Source organism: Terrapene carolina, unplaced genomic scaffold (assembly GCF_002925995.2).
Source record: "Terrapene carolina triunguis isolate 2854851 unplaced genomic scaffold, T_m_triunguis-2.0 Scaffold189, whole genome shotgun sequence".
In the NCBI taxonomy this organism is placed as follows: Eukaryota; Metazoa; Chordata; order Testudines; family Emydidae; genus Terrapene; species Terrapene triunguis.
In genome coordinates, this window is record NW_020664540.1 from 8871148 (window position 1) to 8892055 (window position 20908).

Sequence of the window (20908 nt, forward strand, 5' to 3'; positions counted from 1 at the left end):
ATTCTAAAAACAATGGTAGGAGGACAGGAACCCTATCGTGATCTTTCTGCTGCCATGAGTTTACCCTGTATTTGGAGGGTAGCTACGAATCATAAACTACTTGATCCTATTTCCACCATTCTCACATCTTACAGACCCCACCCACCAGCCCAGATTCTTCCCTTCCTGGATCCTGAAAGCCGCATGCCCCATAAGCTGGTTGCACCCTAGGCTGACATTCAGGACCAATATTAACCAAGCCTATGAAGGGGGAAAAGAGTGTTTATTGCTTGTGAGGGCTACTCTAGAAGGGCAGCACTGGGGCTGGATAACTTGTGCACACATCTAATCAGTTTGGATGGGAGGGGATGCAGCAGGCTTGTGGCTTTCCCCTTAGCCCTGCATTGTTTAGGGGAAGGCACTTCCCCTCTCTACATAGGGGAGAAGTAATTGTCAACTGAGCCCTCTCTCCTTTTAGTAGAGTTCTGCTCAGGTAGTCAGGGTCAATAGTTCTAAATGTCTCAGCTGTCTTGGACACCAAGTCAGCAAGGATTCTACCTCCTGCTAGAAGATCTCCTTCCTATTAGTACATAGGAAAGTGGAGGAGTCTGACTGCCCTGCTGAAGGGCTTGGGCAGTCAAACAGGTTCAAGTGTAATAGCTTTACACACCTAGATTGTCCAGCTGAAGTCCAGTGCCCTGTTGCCCTCCATGGGGCAAAAGCTGGGGGTGGAATTGGGAGGGAACTGCGGGAAGACTGCAAGGGGGAGCCCACCTGCATCCTGAACTACCCCCCTGCCTACATACAGCCTCTATAATGGTTTGTTTACACTGGAGGAGGGGAAAGCCTGGAGTAGCTAGTGTGCACTTCTATAGAAACACTCCAAGGCTTCCTTTGTGAAAGGGCAGCTGGTAATACACATTAAATATAATGTATAACTTCAAATAATTTTAACAAGTTCTAAAAAAATCAAAATACATCAATATATAAAATGATCAGAATAAAAATTTCATATAAATATTCATATGTACACTTTGGTTACCAACTCTACAGTTCACTATACTACAATGAGCTGTAACCTGCCTACGAATGCAAGTCACCTGTCAAGCTATTTAAAAAAAAAAAGCACCAACAACAGTTAGTGGCCAGAGCGAAGTCTCTCTTCTCTGAAGTGGAGATCAAGACGTGTGGCAGCCACACAGGGAAAGGGGTTTGGGTAGTTCCAGCAGTGAAAAAACAGCTTCTAAAGTTCTTGCCTCCAGCTAGCACCTTTTCTGTGCAAATTAGGTTTCCTTGGTTTGGCAACTGCCATCCAATGCCACTCAATGAGATCTTCATATTTCTAGTTATACAAATGCAGCATTAGTGCTTGGTTTCCTACTTACAGATAGGAAATACAAAAAAACCACCTTACAAATCAACAGCCTACAACAAAGGCACATGGAGAGATGCAGATGAATAAACAGGGTAGCCAAGCGGTGGGTCTGCTGCTTGCACAGTAAGGTTTCTCAGAAGGACTGGGTGAGCTTGTATACTGTAGCGTTCTTCATCATCATTGGTAGCATACAGCAGCTCCCATGAAAGATTTGCCCATTGACCTCGGACAGCTTCATTGTTGAGCTTCCCAACCTGCACTAACAATTCCTGAAGGGTAAGCACTCTGCCGGTGTAAACTCCCTTTGAAAGAAAAAACATTTAATTTTCAGTACACTATCTAATAGAATCAGACAAATATAAATGTTTCAGTTACAGAGCAGAAAGGGAATAGTTAGCATCATTCTGGGTACTGTCTTTTTAAAACTGCCTCTTCCATAATTTCAACAGGTGAAACAGTGGAGACTGCAATTTAACAAGTGAGACTTTCAACACTGCAGTTCCTTGAACCAAATAATGTCACATGCACTGGTCCCTTCCCAATATTTAGTGTAAGATGAAAGGCGTATAGGCCTCTAGACTATGCTGTTGCATATAATTAACTAGAACTGTTGAATCTTTAATGGCTGAATGCTTGAATATCCCATGTCATAGTTAACAAATGCTGCTGCGTTTTCAGAACAGCTGTCTAGCAATTTCCAGCAGTACTAATGCCAAATTTTGTCAAGCATTCACTTGTTCTTTGGATGTAAAGTTCTCTGTAAAGTCTTGGAAGTAAGACACACATTAAAATAATGAGCAGTGGAAAAAAATACATTAATGTTGCTCGCTAGCATTTTTTTTCCCCTCCCCTTACCATGTTAGGATCATGTCCCAAAGAAAAAAGATACGGCTTTTCCTGTAAAACTGCTTGTTGCCACTCAATATCTGATACTAAACCAATGTACCAGTCACTTTCATATTCTTCCAGATAGTTAATCAGCTCTTTGAAGTTCTCTACTGGACCCAGGCTTGCTTTGTCAACCATGAGCTTAAACGTATATCTGAAAGATGCATAACAGAATGCCTAGAGTAAGTATACACTTCAGAGAGAGGGACAAAGCAGTTATCAAAAGCAATGTAGCTATGATAACCCACTTACAGGTTGTTATAGTTGTTTCAGTTAGCTCAAACATTGGCACTATGGATTGATCATGGAAAATGCAGAATATTTAATTTCAGAACTAATTTGCTATACTATTTGGCAATGAATATGGTGACTTACTGTCATTTAGATAGCAAATATCTCTTCACTACATATAGTTTAAAGCCAACTCTGAAAGCACAAATGCTCTCTTCCGACAGCATTATGCTATGTTTTATAATACGCATGGCTTTTTACCTGAATGCTTTCAGTGCTAGTTGGAACAGCTCTGGTTTTCCAGTTAGCCAATCCAAACCAACACACCAGGGAATGCCACCAGTGTACGCTCTAAATACATGACTAGGAGCAGGAACTGTATTGTCTAGTCCAAACAAACCAAAACAACAAGACAATACACCATGGACGTACAACTCTTTCAAAGCTGTGTCTTTAGTAATGTCTTCAAGTAAATTGGAAGGTTTTTCTTTCAAATGAAAAAAATCCAGTTGACTCAAAACAAAATGGTACCAGTCTTCTGGAAACCTCTGCCTCATCTCATTGAGTTTGGAAGTAGGTATGGGTGCAGTTCTCCACTCTTCAGGTATGCTTAGCAACTCAGAGTAGGAGCAGCTAAATTCAACTAAAGGTAAGCTTACAACTTCCTGCTTCTTTCCTTTGTCTACAGCAGGGAGTCCAAGCACAACAGCTTTGTAGAGTTTATCTTCAGGTGCTGTCTCTTGCAGAGCACCAACTGCACTCTCCATTTCTACTGATCCTGGAACAGACAAAAGTGTTCTTGGTGCAGCTTCCAATGACTTGGTTTCTTTTCTTTCTCTTGTTCTGCTGGGGTCAAGATCAAAAAGATCACTATCATCGGTCCAATCCGCAATTGTATCTACACTAAAGCTATCTTCATCCTTTATGTGCCTGGGTTTTTCTACTGCACTGTCAAATGCTTTGGGCTGGGTTAATGGAAATGACCCTTCTTTGTTCTTGGTTGTTTTGTCCAGCTTCTCGCACATTTTTGATTTTTTATAGCAATACTGGACAAGTATCCATACAAGCACTTTAAGGAAATCATCTTTCAGTTGCTTTAAGTTCTCATGTGAATCAATGATTCCAGACAAGACATTCCTGGCATCAGAATACAGTCTCACAGGTAGAGCAGTACAAGGGGTTAAAATGTTTCCAAAATGATGATTGAGAGAGAAAGTCTCTGCATGCTCCTGGTGTTCAAAGGCCATTTCAAAAACTTCATCCACTCTGTGTGCTTCAGCAGTGTGGCAGGAAGTTTCCTGCAATTCTAGCCCCTATAGCACAAATGGAAACAAGTCATCTTTGCTCTTTGGCCGAATAAGCAATGCTAACAAATACTATTTTCTTGTATTAAAAATTATTCCCAGCAATTGAAGAGACACTTCCATTTCTAATATTTCTGGCACCAATGAAGCTAAGATTTTTTTTTTTATATAGCACCCATCATACAATCTAAGATTGACTACAGACGTTAAATACAGACACGATAAATCTGAACTTTCTTTAGAACCTTGCATTTTATTTGCCATGTTACCTTTGCACCTTACAGATCAACCGTATACGGTTGTTTTTACAAAAAATGTCTTGAGCCACAGGACGAGTGACACAGTACTTCTGTACTTGCTAATCTAGTAGTCCCCCCCCCCCCCAACTTCTTCTATGTCATAACTTGCTTATGTGCTTCAGATTGTTTCAAATGTATTATTATGGACTTAATGGTGCAACACAAAAGATCCTATCCGTTGCAAAACTAAATTAGCTACACACCCAGAATATATTAACCTTATGTAATGTGTTATTTGTGCTATTACAGGAAGTTACACAAAAACAAATGTGCGTGTTTCCAAAACATGACTAGGTAAGTTTTCAGTAAACATTCACCTTAATATTAACACAGCAGTATGTGAAGCCTCTTTCTAGTACTAATATCCACATCAGTCTGTCCTGAAAACGGCACAAGTAGTGTGATCCAGGTAAAGACAGACCTAAAAAAGATGCAGAAAAAGTTAACTTTTACTGTTGGATTCTGTTGATTAAGGTTTCTTCTGTACATTGAGGAAACCATTGCAAAGACGCTCTTGTATGAAATGGTTTGTGGCCTGTGATGTCCTTGCAACAGCCAAGCACATTTACACAGCAACAATGATCCTGCCAGAACCAGTTTGGGTTGGCCAAGCACAGCACAGGTGTTGCTTCAGTGAACTCCTGGCTTCTTGATGTACATATCCCATACTGCCTGCAACCGTTACTAGCTGGAGCTTTGGGGCAATTTGCCAGTATGAGGCATTGCCTTGTGGAATGGGGTTAGAATGGCCAGCAGAACTAGGGCAGCTGCAATGCTTGTGGTTTCCTCTTGCAATATGAAGAAACTACTGTAGACTACACTGGTTGAACTGGAGACCTATTCCTCGATGTTACAACCAGAACTTGTAAAACATCTTGAAATATTTGGTGAATTTGTGTACACAGAGAGCTTTCCAAGCACTGCTTTTTGCCATACTTTCTTCGGTATAGATTGAGCCTTTGTGCATTAGCGTCCACAACTTTAGTTAGATTATGGACTGCTGCTTATATTAAACTACCTTGTGTCAGGTCAAGAATAGAAACCAAAGCAAGTAAGGTGCAAATCTGGATCCAAATATTGTGTCCAGAACAATGACTACAGTACATTCTGAAACACTTAGGTAGTGTAAATAGAAATGGTGAGGCAAGCTGGGAAAACTTAGTGGAAACCAAGTTAATTTTCTTGCCTACAGGGTTACGTATATACATAAGCTGTATAATACTACTACAATGCACGTCTATAGAACCGTTCAGCAGAGCATCTCACAGTGCTTTCCAAACATTAATTCAGCTTCATGACAACCTTATGAGATGTTAACCTCTTTACAACAGGCAAATGAAGTAAGTGGCTTGGTCCAAGATCACACAGTTGAGTCTCGGGCAGAGCAAGAAACAGAACTGTGGGGCATGAAGACAGAGGGAGCCACAGATAAAATAAGTGAGAAACAGCAAAGGAGTGCAAGGTACTTAAAATACTCCAAAAGGAAGGTGGGAATGAGATGAGAGAGAAATACAGGAAAGGGGGCAGACTTCTTAAAATATAGGATGTTTCTTCTATTACTCCCTGTATCAGCAAGGCTGATGATCCTGAAGATTAGACAGAGGAAGGCATGCCTTGCAATTTTTTTCATTAATTCACAATGTTTTTTTGCAGCAGCAATGAGCTCTGGAAGGAGTCATAGCCAACATTTCTCAGCCAATAGAAAGCTCCTATGATTTCTTGCTTTTGTGCAAAATCAATGTGTACACAAAAGGGAATTCAGAGACTCCCCCAGCAGCAGAGGGTCAAGCTGCAGGGAAGAGGAGGAGGAAGAAACAAAATTGTGTAATTCAAGGAGCACTGTTCAACAGAATAACTAAACATTTAAAAGAGTTCTTTTTGGCAGTCCTTCCTCGCATAGCACACCCACGGATATCAACTGGAGTTCCACACATGTATGACTGCGGAATATACCCAATTAAAAATGTTAAAAAAGAACAGTCTTCCAGCCAACAGACCCTATATTAGCCCTCATCGCTATGAGTCTCTAATCACTGTCGTACATCATATTTTTGTTAGCGGAGAGTGAAGAAGAGAACTATAACCGAATAAGACTTCATACATGGGCTCCCAATTTCTAAATTAATAAACCTGCATCCAAGAACCATTAAGACATGCTTTCGTAATACACCACCTCCATAGTTGATCATTACTTACTCAGTTGGAAGGGAAAAACTTCTGCAAGACAATTGCATTTTTGTCTAAATTACCTGATTCGTAAGAGAGTTTGGGAATGCTTAAGTCATCCTTTATCTATTTAAGACTTTTCTAAAGTGCCTGTCACCACAGTCCCCAAACACTGATTTATTATAGTTTTAATAATAATAAGCTGTGCTTCTATGGCATTTTTATTTAAGGATCTCAAAATGCTTTATAAATATCAATTAAACCTCAATCCACCTGTGAGGTATTATCATGCCTGCTTTACGGATGCTTAAGCAGATGTTAAGGCCTATATTTTGCAAGTGTACCCATTTTTGGATGTCCCACATGAAACTCTAACAGACTAATTTTCAGAGGTACTAAGCACCCACAGCTCCAATAGAATTTGCTGTTCCTCAGCACCACTAGGAAGAAAAATCAGGCCCTAGATATCAAATTGGGAACCACAAAAAAACCTGAGGAAACCAAAATTAGTAGGCAGTTGAAAATTAAGGCATAAATGACTTGCACATGTCAAGTTAGTGGCAATGCTAGCACTTAAAAGTCCTGAAATCAAGCTCACTGCTTTAGCCAGTAGATTGCTCTCCCTCCCACAGAAACATCACATTGCTTTCCTCTACTCTCTGTTTAGATCTAAGAGGATGATGGTAAACTTGCTATCTAACTGATTTCCTTAATTCAGGCCTTAGATTACAGTCAGCTGTCACTTCTCCAACACATCTGTGATATTCCAAAACAGGACAATGCTTGTTTGCTGCCAGTACATTGCTCATTTGCATCCTCACTCACGTTCAAATCATCTTTGACTTGTACAGTGAATTTTAGTTTCAGAATGTTGTAAAATACAAATCAGTAAAATCAGCCATTAGGTTATAGTTAAAATTAAAAATAACCTTATATTCCACTGTGCTAATAAAGTGCACTTTCTTGCTACCATTTTTGCAAAGATTATTTTAAAATTTGGGCTGTCAAAGCTACTAAAAATCCTCTCTGTAGTTTAGACTTTTATTTTAAATTAAAATAGTGGCACATAGAACATTGTCGCTTCATGTTTAAATGATCTGAGATCCTGACATGATCTCTTGCCTGGAGATGTCCATTCAAAGATTATCCCTTTAAAAAGCATGTAATTTTTTCTATTTTTAAAAAAATATTGAATCTGAGGCATGAGTGCCACAACACTGCACTTTCATAGTAGCAATAAGGAAGATGTTCTCTTATTTACTGGCTGAGTGAACTGGGAGTGGGGATTCTTCTTTTGTGGGGAAGCTTCCGATAATTACTTCAAGACTCTTCAGGCCTCGTACCAAAACCATCGCATAGGGCCGTTGACAAAAGTTTCTGCATTTATCTCTTCCTCCGAGAAAGAGTGAATGAAGTTAGATTCAATTACCTTTGAATGTTAAGATGCCTCCCTTACTAGCCATTAATGTAAGACAGCAAAAGTAAATACTAATAACTTATCAGTGGGGCAACATGCTCTTGATTATTCTGGTTATGTGTGCCAAGTGTTTCTCAAAAGAATTTCTTGCAATTTCAGCAATTATGTTTGGCGGAGAAAAAAAAATCTTGGTTTTTGTTTTCTTTTAGTATCATTAAAAATAAATAAATACATGCCACAATCTTTCGTAAAATTGTAAGGCCAGAAGGGACCATTATGATCCTCTAGCCTCATTTCCTACATAACATAGGGCACAGAATTTTACCAAGTGGTTCATATATTAAGCCCATAGATTTCAGTTAAGCCTAGATAGATCTTTTAGAAAGACATCCTCTCTTGTTCAATATAAGGAATGCCAAGTGCAACATAGTTTTGCCACCACTGTGTCATTGTATTAAATCACAGCATTCTCTATTAAGAGAATACAGCAAGGTCAGAAACCACCCATTTTTTTCTTAGCTGAATAAGCCCTGAAACACTGCACTGTAAGTTTTAATCTAGGTAGTAAGCGCATTTATTTAACGTAGAGGTTGCAAATCACAATGTTCTCCAATAGAGGCTACACAGATTAAAGAATTTAACTATATTATCTGCAAATTATTTTATACGGCTACAGTTTACCTACCTAGACTACCAGATGCTAGTGCAGACTGCAGTGCAGTGGCCAGACTCGGAACCACCTGCTGGTAGTACATGGTATCTGAACAAACACATGCTGTTGCACCCACAGGTCCAGGCCAGCTTCGGATAGGTCTAGGAAACCCAATCAAAAATATTGGTAGAGTGAAGAGCGGCAGCATGGGGGAAGAAAGTAGTGCAGAGACAGCTATGAAGGCCAATACAATTGGGAAGAAAACAATGTTGAGTGTTATTAAGGTGGCAGTAGATTTCCGACGTTGCTTTTTCTCTGTCCATGATGTCAAGAGAACAGCTACAGCAAACTGCAGTTTTGAGATCAACTGAAGTAATCGATCCCGAATGACACCAGCCTGTTGAGATACATACAATAATCAAATATTTTTCTTAGGTATCAGGTCACATTCAGCATTGCTAGAGCTCTTTCAGGTTTACATAGTTTTATTTAGTACACTTAACATTAATTATTAAACAAGAGAAAATCCAGGTCTACAGAGTTTCAGTCTCCATAGCCATAAGCCCTGAGCCCTAATTTTGGAAGAAGTGGGCAAGAAAAGAATAGGATGCAATAGCTAGCTGCTTAATCAAAATTAAAATTAGGTTTACCAGTAAGAGTCTGATTCCTGTATCAAGGCTTCTGTTCCACCACACATCTGTATTAAATAGCAACATCTGCACTATCGATACAATCACCATCTCCAACAGGGCATTCTCTGTATTTTGCCAAACCTAAAACAGAAACTGATTATTTGTTGTACCAAGCATCTGCCCTTTCTCCCTCTTCTTGACCTGGAGCATTTCTTCCAAGTCACTTCTTATTTCTTTTGGAAAAAATTTCTTCGACAAGGTAACAAATTAGAAAAATTTAAAAATTACCATTCTAAAGGTTCTTGTGAATCCAATGCAAATAGATACAGAATGAAGACTTTGTAGGGAACTGTCTAATGAAAGAAATGCTATCATAGCAAATGGAGACACTGCAATTAAAAAAAAAAAAAAGAAAACACGAGAAAAACATCAATGTTTTTTCTTTGCAATGTCTACCAAAGTCCATAAATTGGCTCCAGATCCTGCAGTGAGCTCACTGCAGAATGGAAATCTTAGTTTGTGAATGGGAATTGCCACCACTAAACCAGTAATTTTTTTCGTGAGCTTCCCTCTCCCCCTCAAAAAAAAAAAAAAGGTTAAAATTAGGTGGCATTTTAACACAAAGGGCCCATTCCTGCAAGCGCTTACGCCCATGCTTAACTTGTGATCAGTCTCTCTGAAGTTAATGGGAATACTCAAATGAGTGAAACATGTGAATAAGCACTGCAGGATTATGTCCCAAAACTGGTAGATCAACACAAAAACTCAATCTGGGCCAAATTTTGGTTCCATAGAAGAGAGTGGAAAATGTGCTATTGACTTCAATGGAAGTAGGATTAGACCTTTAATTAGGAAGTTGCAAGGAACAAATATTTTGACTGACTTCCAGAGTCAAAACAGTTTTCTTTTAGAAATATTTTATCAAAGTTACAGCAAAGATTTTCAAAAAAGTGACCAGTGATTTTTGGGTTCCAAAACTACACTCCTTAAAGGGTGCTGGTTTTCAGAAAGCATGGAGCACCCACACTCTGAAAGTCAGTCCCTCAAATTGAGCACCCTAAAATTCATGCACCCTAGATCACTAGTCACTTCTGAAAATCTGAATCCATTAATTGTGCATACAAGGCTAAAAGTAAAACTTCAATGAAAACTTTAAGCCATTTAAATCTTCTTAGCACATACATTTTAACTCACATAGAGAAATGATATTGCCATGTTTTAATCATCTTACATATAGTATATAGAAGGAATTCCTACCTAGTGTTAGTAAAATCCTTCTGACAACACCAACTTTCATAAGCCTTCTTTGCGTCTCCATGAACACAGTCACAGTCCTGACATCCTTTGGATAAAAAGGGTTTCGGAAGATTCCAAACAAGTATACTCCCTGAATCTCTCTAAGAATCCACATAACTATAAGTAATATGATCAGAATGTAACTCACTATAGCCTGGGGACTGGCTTTGGAAAATGCTGAAAAACCAGCAAAGTGATGCAGCAAGCTGGCTTCTATGAGAGCCAATGTCAAGACAGTCAAATAGAAAAAGAATTCCCTCCACACAAAGTGTATCCTAGAACCACTGGACTTAGACTTGTTGGAAGCTAAATGGCTGATCATGGTGTGCTTGAAGGCTAGACCAATCTCACTTAGGTTAAGACTGAGTATGAACCCAAATCCAGTCATGAAGAGGACCACACCAACAGTGCTGGGAATGAAATATGACGCTATAGCTGTTCCAGCAGAAATGAGAAACATTACTAACAACCTGAAAATGAAAAAAAAAAAAAAAAAAAAAGATTTGAATGAAAAGAAAATAGGTTATAAACTACAATGTTATATTTGATCATTATGTCAATAAAATTTACCTTGTATTACTTGACATGGGTGAACCTCCTAGGCCAAACTCCAACACTTGTTCCATTCCCCATAGAAAAAGTGAATCAAGTGGGGGCAGAATCCCCAATGCCCATAAAAATGGCAAAAACAGAAATATGATGTGCAAAATCTGGTTTGTCTGTTCTAAAACTGGTATGTTAACAGTAAACCTGGATGAAAAAGGAAATGTATTTGACTCCTATGAAAGGAAGATACTGTATGTATAGATACAGTTCAAGTTTAACACACACGATAAATCCAGAAGTATAAAAGTTATGTATCCCATATTCAAATGTCAGAATACAGTCAGACTTTATTTTTGTGTTTTTGGTTTTTTTTAAATATACTTAAATTAATGCCTGGACATTATCAGACTGACAACAACTAGAAGCCCAAAGTTCGAATCCAGATCTAAATGTTTCTGAAGTTCAGTGTTTGGATCTATAATTCCAAATCAGGCCTCTCTCTAATTTAAAAGTACTATATTTGGTATAAATTATTTTAAGACATTTAAAAGCTGTAAAAATATATTGCTTGATAACTGATCCTTAAAAGGACAGTGAGGCAAACAGTTACTTCCAATAGTACTGAATTTAAGACTGAGGGTGACCATTTTAACTATGCTAACCTTATAACTTCTCAGTCTCCCACCTAACTTTTCTTGAAAGCTATTAAGTTCTTAATTTTCTATAAAGGCAAAATAAAAGCATTAAGTTCTATTGTATATTTTTCCAACTGACTGACATCTCTAATACAAATCTTTCAGGAAAGTTATTTCATAGCATCTACCAACAAACTGCATACATAAGCCAATATTACAGTTATATAAACATTATAGAAGTTTACCTGTGTGCAAGATCCACTGCAATAAAGACAAAAATATAGAATGGTCTCATCAGAGCAGTAATTTCATAAGTATCCAGTGCTTGAAAAGTAGCTGTCTCTGTAGCTGTGTTTATGATTAAAGAATATTCTCCTATACAAATAGTTACCCATCCAAACACAAAGATCACAACAGTTCCTCCAATGTTACTATACAGCAAGGTTATTCTGTTTGGCAGCAAATACCAAGTTCCCAACCCACACATTACCCCAGCAAGAAAGGAATGAAAAACAGTGTTGACTATATATTTCTTGCCTGGAATAATAAATTTAACTGTCTCTGAACCCACACAGCTGGAAAATTCATACTCATCTTCATCCCTTAGGGTATTCTGAATTTGCATTCTTTCTACTGTCACTGTTTTCTGTCTTGCATACAGATTTGTCATCTGGAGAATAAGTGCTGTAACAAGCATCAGTCCTCCTGAAAGTGCTGCAGTGTAATAGTCTTTCATAATGTCTAACTGATACAAAAGTGTTCCTACTCCTCCCAAAACCCATGGTGTCAGGAAAAGAATGATCTGATTCACATATATGTACGGAGGCGCACAATAGCCCAATTTAAATCGGGGACCACCCAAAACAGTCTGTGGAAAGCGCTTCAAGAAGAACTCCTGTTTGTAATCATTCAGGAGAGGTACATCTGGACCCATTCTTATTACTCAGGAATCTTGGATGTGTCCCATCTTCCCTGTAGCACAACAACAGCAGATAAAGAAAAATAAGGTAGTGTTACTAAATGCCACATTCAAAACTTCACAAGTAGGCAATAAAGGTAATTGTTTTGTCCTGTTTTCATTTGTAAAATCATATGGAATTCTCATGTTGTTAATTTCAGTAGACATCTTCTATCCTATTTGCAGAATACACTGAACTTTAAGGACTATAAGTAAACTGTTAAAATGGGAAAAAACTTTACAACATATTTTAAAATACAGAATATACTGACCATTGCAGAACTTATGTGAAGAATTATGGGGCTAATTTAACATGGCCTCTACTCTTTGGAGTTAATAAAATGAATTGTTTACCCTCACGACAGAGCACTTGTCTAGAATTGAAATTTACATCTAGCCCCATTCCAACTTATGATTTAAGCCTCGATCCCCCAAGGACTTCCAACTTGGAGGCCACCCATGTCCAGGAGGAACACCATCGATTTCAGTGAGGATCCACGCGCGTACAGAGGTTCCACATCGAGTTCCTTGTAAAATTAGGGCTGTCTAGATCAGGGGTCGGCAACCTTTGGGAAGTGGTGTGCCAAGTCTTCATTAATTTAAGGTTTCGCTTGCCAGTTTAAGGTTTCGCATGCCAGACCAGCAGCGCAGGCAGCAGATGGAACCCACAGACCGGCAGCGGGCTGAGCCGCTCATCCTGCTGCCGGTCTGGGGTTCTGTCCGCCAGCCCCTGCCAGCCAGGGTCCCGGCCGCCGGCTCTGCTCAACCCGCTGCCAGCTCGGGTTCTGTCCATCCAGGCCAGCAGCGGGCTGAGGAGGGCCGGCGGCTGGGACCCCAGCTGGCAAGGGGCCAGTGGCTGGGACCCCAGACCGGCAGAGGGCTGAGACGCTCATCCCGCTGCTGGTCTGGGGTTCCGTAATCCAAGCCGGCAGCGGGCTTAGTGGGGCCGGCGGCCAGGACCCTGGCTGGTAGCAGCATGCCACTAAAAATCAGCTCGCGTGCCGCCTTTGGCACGCATGCCGCAGGTTGCCAACCCCTGGTCTAGATCAAACATATAACATCTTAATTGTAATATATATATATATATATATATATATATATAGTGGCATCAAAGCCCTTTTCAGTTACCCTGATACTTAGGAGCCCTACTCATTGACCAGGACCCAGTTGTGCTCAGCACTTCATAAACACAGAACAAAAAGATGGCCCTTGCCCGAAGAGCTTGCAATCGAAGTATAAGATAAGAGACAGATGGGGAAGTACAAGTAAACAATGCGACAAAATTGGTCAGCATGATGGACAGTGGCCTCAGCACACCACTAGCACACCACTAATTGTTTGTCATCCCTACAAAAATATTGACAACAAGAGTTTTAAGGAGTACAATGAGGTAGCTTTGTAGATGATTATGGGGTGCTCCATGCAACAGAGAGGGACAGCATGGGAGAACGCACAAAGTGCTTGTTTGAAAATTTAATAAGTAGACAATGAATGCTATTGGCTGACATACCCACTTCCCCATCTACAATGCGAGAGAAAAAAATTGAAGACCTAATTGTAACAGGCACAACATGTATTCAGCATATGCTTGTTAATTATATGAATGAGCAAGTCCAGCAAACCATTTACAGGGTTGTTGCTTCCATTTGGATTTTTTCAGGGCCAACTGTGAATGTAGGTAGACATCCAAAAGGAATTATTACTCAAGGGGTAGGGAAACTTAATGGAGAGTATCTTTGTACTCTACAAACGTAATGATATAAATGTATGTTTTGCTCTCTTACTGATCACAGAAGCAAGGATCTAGAGGCAACAGACAGGAGTACTCAGTCTGAGGGCCTGGATAGAGAACAGGACTCAGAAAAATCTACTGTGTAGCGACTCACTAGTTTTGTTTTAAATAAGGTACCTGTGGATGTAGCTAGACGATTCAATGCAGAAAGTGTTTTATACTAGTTACCGTCTATCTGACAAGTAAACTGCACCCCATTTTTAACAGCACTACAGGTGTAGTGAGAAACAAATGTGCTAAGGCCACTGATGTATCCTCTCACTACTATATTTAGTACGTGTAAGTGCTTTAGTGCACAATGTACAGTTTACATTCACCAAGGAAACAGTCACATGGTCTGCAAGCATACACTGGGCATCACAACATTCCGTCAGAAATAATGGAAATGAGAGGCACCAAGATACTCTAAATTAGTGTTACTGGCCAATAATTGGCATTTTCTCTAAAAGATATTAGGCTAAATCAATACATAATACTCAGTAATAAAATGTAGAGCCATGAGGTACTGTTGATCTGCTGCCCTTATAACACAGAGCACTCTCTACATAGTACTGTATATTTCTTTCTTCTGTTGTAACTTTGCATGTTGTGGTGTTACTTGCATTCTCTTGCAACTGAGGTGAAAACAGCAACCATGTCTGAAAGCAACTAAAATGTAATGTGAAAATACTGCCAATCATACAGATATTGGATAGGGCATTCATTACAAACAGTTCTACAGTTTGTAAATGCAATATGGACACCCTAGTAAAAAGGTTCAAAAAGTACATTAAAAAAAAAAAAAAGGACATCCTAAGCTTGCTCAGAAATCACTGGAACTTTATAAATAAAATTAAATAGCATGTTTTAAAGCTGTGTGTGCAACAGTGCCAGGTTAAAAAGAGTTTGATATGTGAAAAATTGTGGGAGCATGTAAAGGAGAAAAATTCAGTTTTAAAGGAAACATAAATCAAAGGTAAAGTTTTACTTTTTTTTTTTTTAAATAAAGTTTCCCTGGCAGCTGTGATTTTACTGTGATTTCCCACAGTGTTATTATTTGTTTCAAGTTTAGTCTGCATTCTTGTTTCTAAGTATATATTTGCTAAACCATAAACAAAATATTAACCAATAAAACATATTTAACAATGTTTTATTTGTTAAATAAACATATTTCCACTACAAGTTCTGCATAAATAATAGACATACTTGCATAAAATTTAAAATCTATGTGTATAAACAACACAGTCCTCCTACCCCAGTGCAATGCAAAACAGAAACATTGTAAGGCACTATAAAAAAAACAAACAAATTTATAAAAGAAATCAGAGACTTAAGCCCAACAAATATGGGAAACCATGTAATCTTAAATATCTCTGACCTCTGAATTGATAAATATGTTGGTGCCAAATCTTCAAACAGGAGCTTACGTACTTATAGTTACCTCTGCACGAGTCCCAGCAAAAGTAACTGTTTGCAGGATCTACCCTTAGTTTGCATTTCTAAAGTATGTGGACAGATCTAGGCAGACCACATTGCCTGGTTACCCTGCTGGCCTGGGTAACAACAGTCACATCAAACATAAGCTACCTTTCTTCACTTTCAAAGCCCTTCATGGCCTAACTCCAACCTACCTATTTTCTCTCTTTCATTACTGAAGCATCAACTTCCACCTCTGATCAGCCCATGATGTCATTTGTTAAACTGTCAAACAAGCACCGTTGTGTTTTCTTCCATGCTGTCCCTCATCTGGGAGAAGCATCCCACAAAATATCTGCAAAGCTACCTCATTAGTGTCCTTTGCTGGGATGCCTACAAAAACACTGACAATAGGTAGGCCACTGAAGTGCTAATACCACTGCCTATCATACTGCTCAATATTGTCTCACTGTTTCCTTGTACTCCCCCAACCTAGATCCATCTGTTGCCCCTTGTCTTATACTTTGATTGTAAGATCTTGGGGGGGTTGCAGCTTTTTGTTCCGTTTGTACTAGCACAATGGGCTCCTAGGTACTACTACAATACAAACAACAACAATCAGACATAACCAGGGTAGTTCTACACCTATATTTCTCAGTTGCTTATATCATCCCCATTACCCAATAGTATCTGAACACCATTAAATCTTTTAACGTGTTTATCCTCACAATATCCCCCTGAGGTAGAGATGTGTTATCCTTATTTTACAGATGGAGAACAGAGGCACAAAGAGACTTGACCAAAGTCACATAGGAAGTTATTGGTGGAGTGAGGACATGAACCCTAATCTCCCAAGTCCCAAGCTAGTGCCCTATGTATGAGACCATCCTTCCTCTACAGGGCTTAGATCGTTAAGTGCAGCTTTAAATTTCTTGGAGAGGCTGAAAGGGTGAGGTGGATGAATGCCTACTTCTAATATTTCACAGCAAAACATAGGATTATATTTGTATAATTTTAATTTTTTAAATTATGTCATATAAGGCTTTGAGGTTATTTAAAAGTTATCTGCTTAATACAAGCCAGGCCACAATACTCAACACCTCTCATCACATGAAACTATCAGTCAGTAAGATCAACCAACCATAAACAAACAAATAAAATAAATACAAAAATAAGCACCCCCTTACCCCAAGCAGAGTTTTAATCCTGAGAGACTTCATGAAGTTCACCAAGGACTTAATTACTGCTATGAAATGTTCATAGAAGGTGCTCAGCTATCATGATGAGGGGGTGGCAATATAAAACCCTAAAATCAGAAGTAGATTTTGTACTTGGATTAGCAACTGATCATGACAATTTTGGAAGACTGTTATCTAACAGTACAGCTCCATATCTGCATACACACAAACCTCGTGTCAGATCAAGGGTCACCTACAAATTGCACAGCCTTTGTACTAAAAACTAAGAAAGGTAAGGTCAAGTTTGTTTTAGTTGAAGTGCAAGGCCCGGGGTACATCAACGCCTTAGTCCTAGGGCCAGCATTCACATCCAGGGCCAGCTCCAGTGTTTTTGCTACCCCAAGCGGCGGGGAAAAAAATCCGCAATAGGTGGCACTTCGGCAGCAGCTCTACCGCCGCCGCTTCATTCTTCAGCGGCAATTCGGCAGCAGGTCCTTCTCTCCAAGAGGGACTGAGGGACCCACCTCCGAATTGCTGCTGAAGACCCGGACGTGCCGCCCCTTTCGTTGGCCGCCCCAAGCACCTGCTTGCTGCGCTGGTACCTGAAGCCGGCCCTGTTCACACCCCCCCCCTCAGCTCCCACAGCAGCATCCCAAATGTCCTTTGGGGAAGGCACTGTCTCTTTGTTCCGCGTTTGTACAGCACCTAGCGCAACAGGTTCCTCATCCAGGAGTGGGTGCCCTGCCAAGGTCTGCAGTAGCCACCCAGCCAGGGACACAGCCCCCACAAACCCTGGCACTTTCAGGCTCTGGAATCAGCCCTGGGGCTTGGCCCCAGTGGAGATTGAGACCAGACACCCCAGCTCGGACTCGGGGGGCTGGCGAGCCTGACACCCCAAGCTGCTCAGAGCCTCCCTCACTCCCCGCCCAGCTCATTTGAGGGTACCCGGGCGTGGGGAGCGCTCCAGGCTGCCGCCTGCGGGGCTTAGCCCTGAGGGCAGCAGGCTGGGGGCAGCGCAGCCCGACCAGCGCCCCCTGGGAAGCCGCGTACCTGGGGGCAGCGCGGGCTGCCCGGCGTCGGAGCCCCAGCAGCGGCTCGCGGGCCCAAATCCCCCCCGTTGGTTTCCACAGGGAACCTAACTGAGGCGGGCACCGCCTGGCGGGGGAATCCCTCCCACTCCGCCTAGGCCGCTGCAGCGAAGCGGGGGCGCGGGGTTCAGACGCGGCGGCAGCAGGGGCCGCTCTCGCTCTCTCCGCGGCGGCGCTGGCTGCGGGTCTCCCGGGCGCCCGGCCCCGCGCGCTGACGGAGGGAGCTGCGTCCCCCTCCCCCCACCACTCACAGCCGCCGCCATTTTCCCGCCTGACGCAGCCCTCGGTCACGGGAACCGGCCCTGCCTGCCGCGGGAAACGGCCCGGGGGCGCCTGCTGCACGCGCCGCACGTTGGCGGCAGCGTGGCCGGGGGGTTAGTTCCCGGCTGGGTCTGTATAAACAACGGCTCCTGCGCGCGGGCGGTGTTTGTAGGGCCGCCACGGGGCTCTGCTGCTCCTCTGCTGGTGTTGGGCACAAGGGGCAGGGGCCTGACTCTGCCTTCGCCCCGTGCGGGGGGATGGGGATGGATCCCCCAAAGGACACCTGTGGGCTGAGAGGGGGGGTTGATGGGGGTGGTGGGCATTGCCTGCTGCCCTGCCTTTGCCATTCCTTCTCCTCACCTTATTGAGTCGTAATGTCCGTTGAGGCTCACTGCCGACGTTGAACAGGCTTCCCAACCAAGCCCTGGTCACTCTTAACGCTTTGTTCCCGCCTCACACTTAAGGCACTGATAGACCCACTGGTAGCATCTTGGGGCCCCGCTCATGAGTTAGGATCACATTGTGCTAGGCTCTAGAGCAGGGGTTCTCAAACTTCATTGCACGGCGACCCCCTTCGGACAACAAAAATTACCGCATGACCCCAGGAAGGGGGACCGAAGCCTCAGCCTGCCCGAGCCAGGCTACCCCGGGGTGAGGGGAAGCCTGAGCCTCGCTGCCCCTGGTTGGGGGGAGCAAAGCTGAAGCCCAAGGGCTTTAGCCCAAGTCAGGGGGGCTGTAACCTGAGCCCTGCTGCCTGGGGCTGAAGCCCTTGGGGACCCCAGTGGTGGGGCCTGAGCTTCAGCCCTGGACTCCAGCGGGTCTAAGTCAGCTCTGGCAACCCCATTAAAACAGGGTCGCGACCCACTTTGGGGTCCTGACCCACAGTTTGAGAACCACTGCACTAGAGCATTGCAACCTGACTACAGGGATCGGGCCAGCTCTGAAAACAACCCAATCCTCTCAGGCTCAGGTTGGCTCTGATCTTCTCTTCCTGCCCAGGAGGTCGGTGTGGTGGCAATTGCGTGCCCTGCTCTTGCTAGCCACCGCCTGCGCTGTGTGCGTTACGGAGTTAGCTTGCCAATGAGTCACAACATCTCTCATTCCACAGTGAGGTGACAGCAATGGCCAACGGGGGGAGGGAAGGGCCATGCAGGTGCTGTCACGCCAGCCCCAGGGGCAGGCGGTGACCAGAGACATATCGTGAGTATGGGGGGCAGGGTTGGGGGGAAGTGTCAGGGTCAGGTCAGATCTGAAAATAACTTGATACTCTTGGGTGGAATTTGGGTCAGCTGTGCTCGAGTCTGTTCTGGGGCTGGGTCAGGCTTTAAAATTAGGCCTGAGCAGACCTGTACTAAAGACTGTACAAACCGCATAACAAAAGTTGGTCACTGCCACAATGTGCATACAATAAGATAAGACAACAGATGGATACAAACAGATTGGGAGGCCAATGAGACATCTTGCTGATCTACATACTCCTGCTGTCTCCTTACCCCATCCTGTTATTTATATTTTTAAAAAATCACTGTTGCTATTTTCAGATACATTAGTTACTACTACAAAAAACATAGGCATTCCCAAAGAAAACATTTGTTAGCTAACAGTTAAGTTGTGACTTGTAAGTTCAAATATTATTCATCACTGCAAATATTAAACTCTGGAATTCATCAGCTAAGATTAATTATATAGCTCTTGCCCAACTGTAACACACTGTTGATTAATACACATATATACACAGCATTTTTGGCTGTGCAACACCAAAACAACTTTAACTCTGTCCTAACAGTAATTTCGTGGGAGATGGAATGGAGAGGGGTCTTTGAAACAACTTTATCCATCCATAACAATCAATTTCATTTGACCTGTCAATGCTTTTCTTTCAGCGCCAAAGTGGATATGCTGACTCTAATGTTCTTTATGCCTATCTACCATCCGCATGACAAATATTGTATAAATTCTTAGTAGACAAGCAGCATACTAAAGACCATCATTCTCCATTCTTCATTAAGACTCCATGTGTTCATCTCTCCATAGGTTTTTGTAAGGCACTTATCAGTGTAGTGTCTAACCACAAATCTAATTGATGTGACATTCACAATTCAAGTATCTTTACATACAGAGCTAATGTAGCTATGTATGCAAACCTCCTAGGCCCACATCATGAAATTATAACATTGACATAAAAAGAATCAGTTTTAGCCATTTGACAAATCATATACTCGTAACTGGCTTCATACATCGGTACAGTGTTTTCCTAAAATTTAAGAATTCTGCAAATGTATACTGCAGACTTCTTAAGCCCATTATGAAATTAAATGATGAAGAGAAGAAGGCTAGTGGCTACTCTAAATTTACCTTGTTATTGGCCTTTCTAAATGTAAGATGTCAACAGCCATAGTCAGCACTTCTTAAGCTATTGATTCCTGCCTGTCTTTCATCCCATGAGTAAGGGTTAGGTGGATCAGGCCTTAGGTGTGAAAGAAACAAAGATGAGAGTTTGGTGTCACTACAAGAGGAGCGTTGATTGTTTTGCTATTGACTAGACAAAAATGTTCAATGTATGGGTGTGTTAATGGGTGTTCAAACATATACAGGAATATAGCTATTGTCAGCCTTACATAGTATACTACACATTTAAAGTTGTCCTTAGTAGATGATTTTCATTTGTAAATGTTGGTCCATCTTTTTATTAAAATATTTTTAAATGTATTTTTAAACAAAGTAAATTAACCAATTAAACAAGAAAAACAAAAACGTATTTAACGTTACTAATTAATTCCAGACAGACCTAAGCATAATAATATCAAATATATTGT

General features: G+C 41.5%; 1 protein-coding gene across 4 annotated transcripts; it reads right to left on the reverse strand.

Annotated features, from left to right (window-relative positions):
* Nucleotides 1–7: 7 nt before the first annotated feature.
* PCNX4 (pecanex 4) lies at nucleotides 8–18467 on the reverse strand. Of its 4 annotated transcripts, none has more exons than XM_024214638.2 (12): nucleotides 18453–18467; nucleotides 16753–16871; nucleotides 11666–12392; nucleotides 10810–10989; nucleotides 10201–10709; nucleotides 9232–9332; nucleotides 8962–9084; nucleotides 8345–8708; nucleotides 4394–4497; nucleotides 2735–3786; nucleotides 2210–2396; nucleotides 8–1656 (listed from the first exon to the last, which is right to left on the reverse strand). In XM_024214638.2, exons 3-12 carry the CDS (start codon nucleotides 12352–12354, stop codon nucleotides 1405–1407), a joined length of 3561 nt encoding a protein of 1186 aa, XP_024070406.1. In that variant the 5' UTR covers nucleotides 12355–12392; nucleotides 16753–16871; nucleotides 18453–18467; the 3' UTR covers nucleotides 8–1404. The 4 variants fall into 4 exon arrangements, with proteins under 4 accessions (XP_024070406.1, XP_024070405.1, XP_024070404.1 ...); XM_024214637.2 differs by lacking the exon at nucleotides 18453–18467 and adding an exon at nucleotides 18083–18331; XM_024214636.2 differs by lacking the exon at nucleotides 18453–18467 and adding an exon at nucleotides 17794–18039.
* Nucleotides 18468–20908: the final 2441 nt, after the last annotated feature.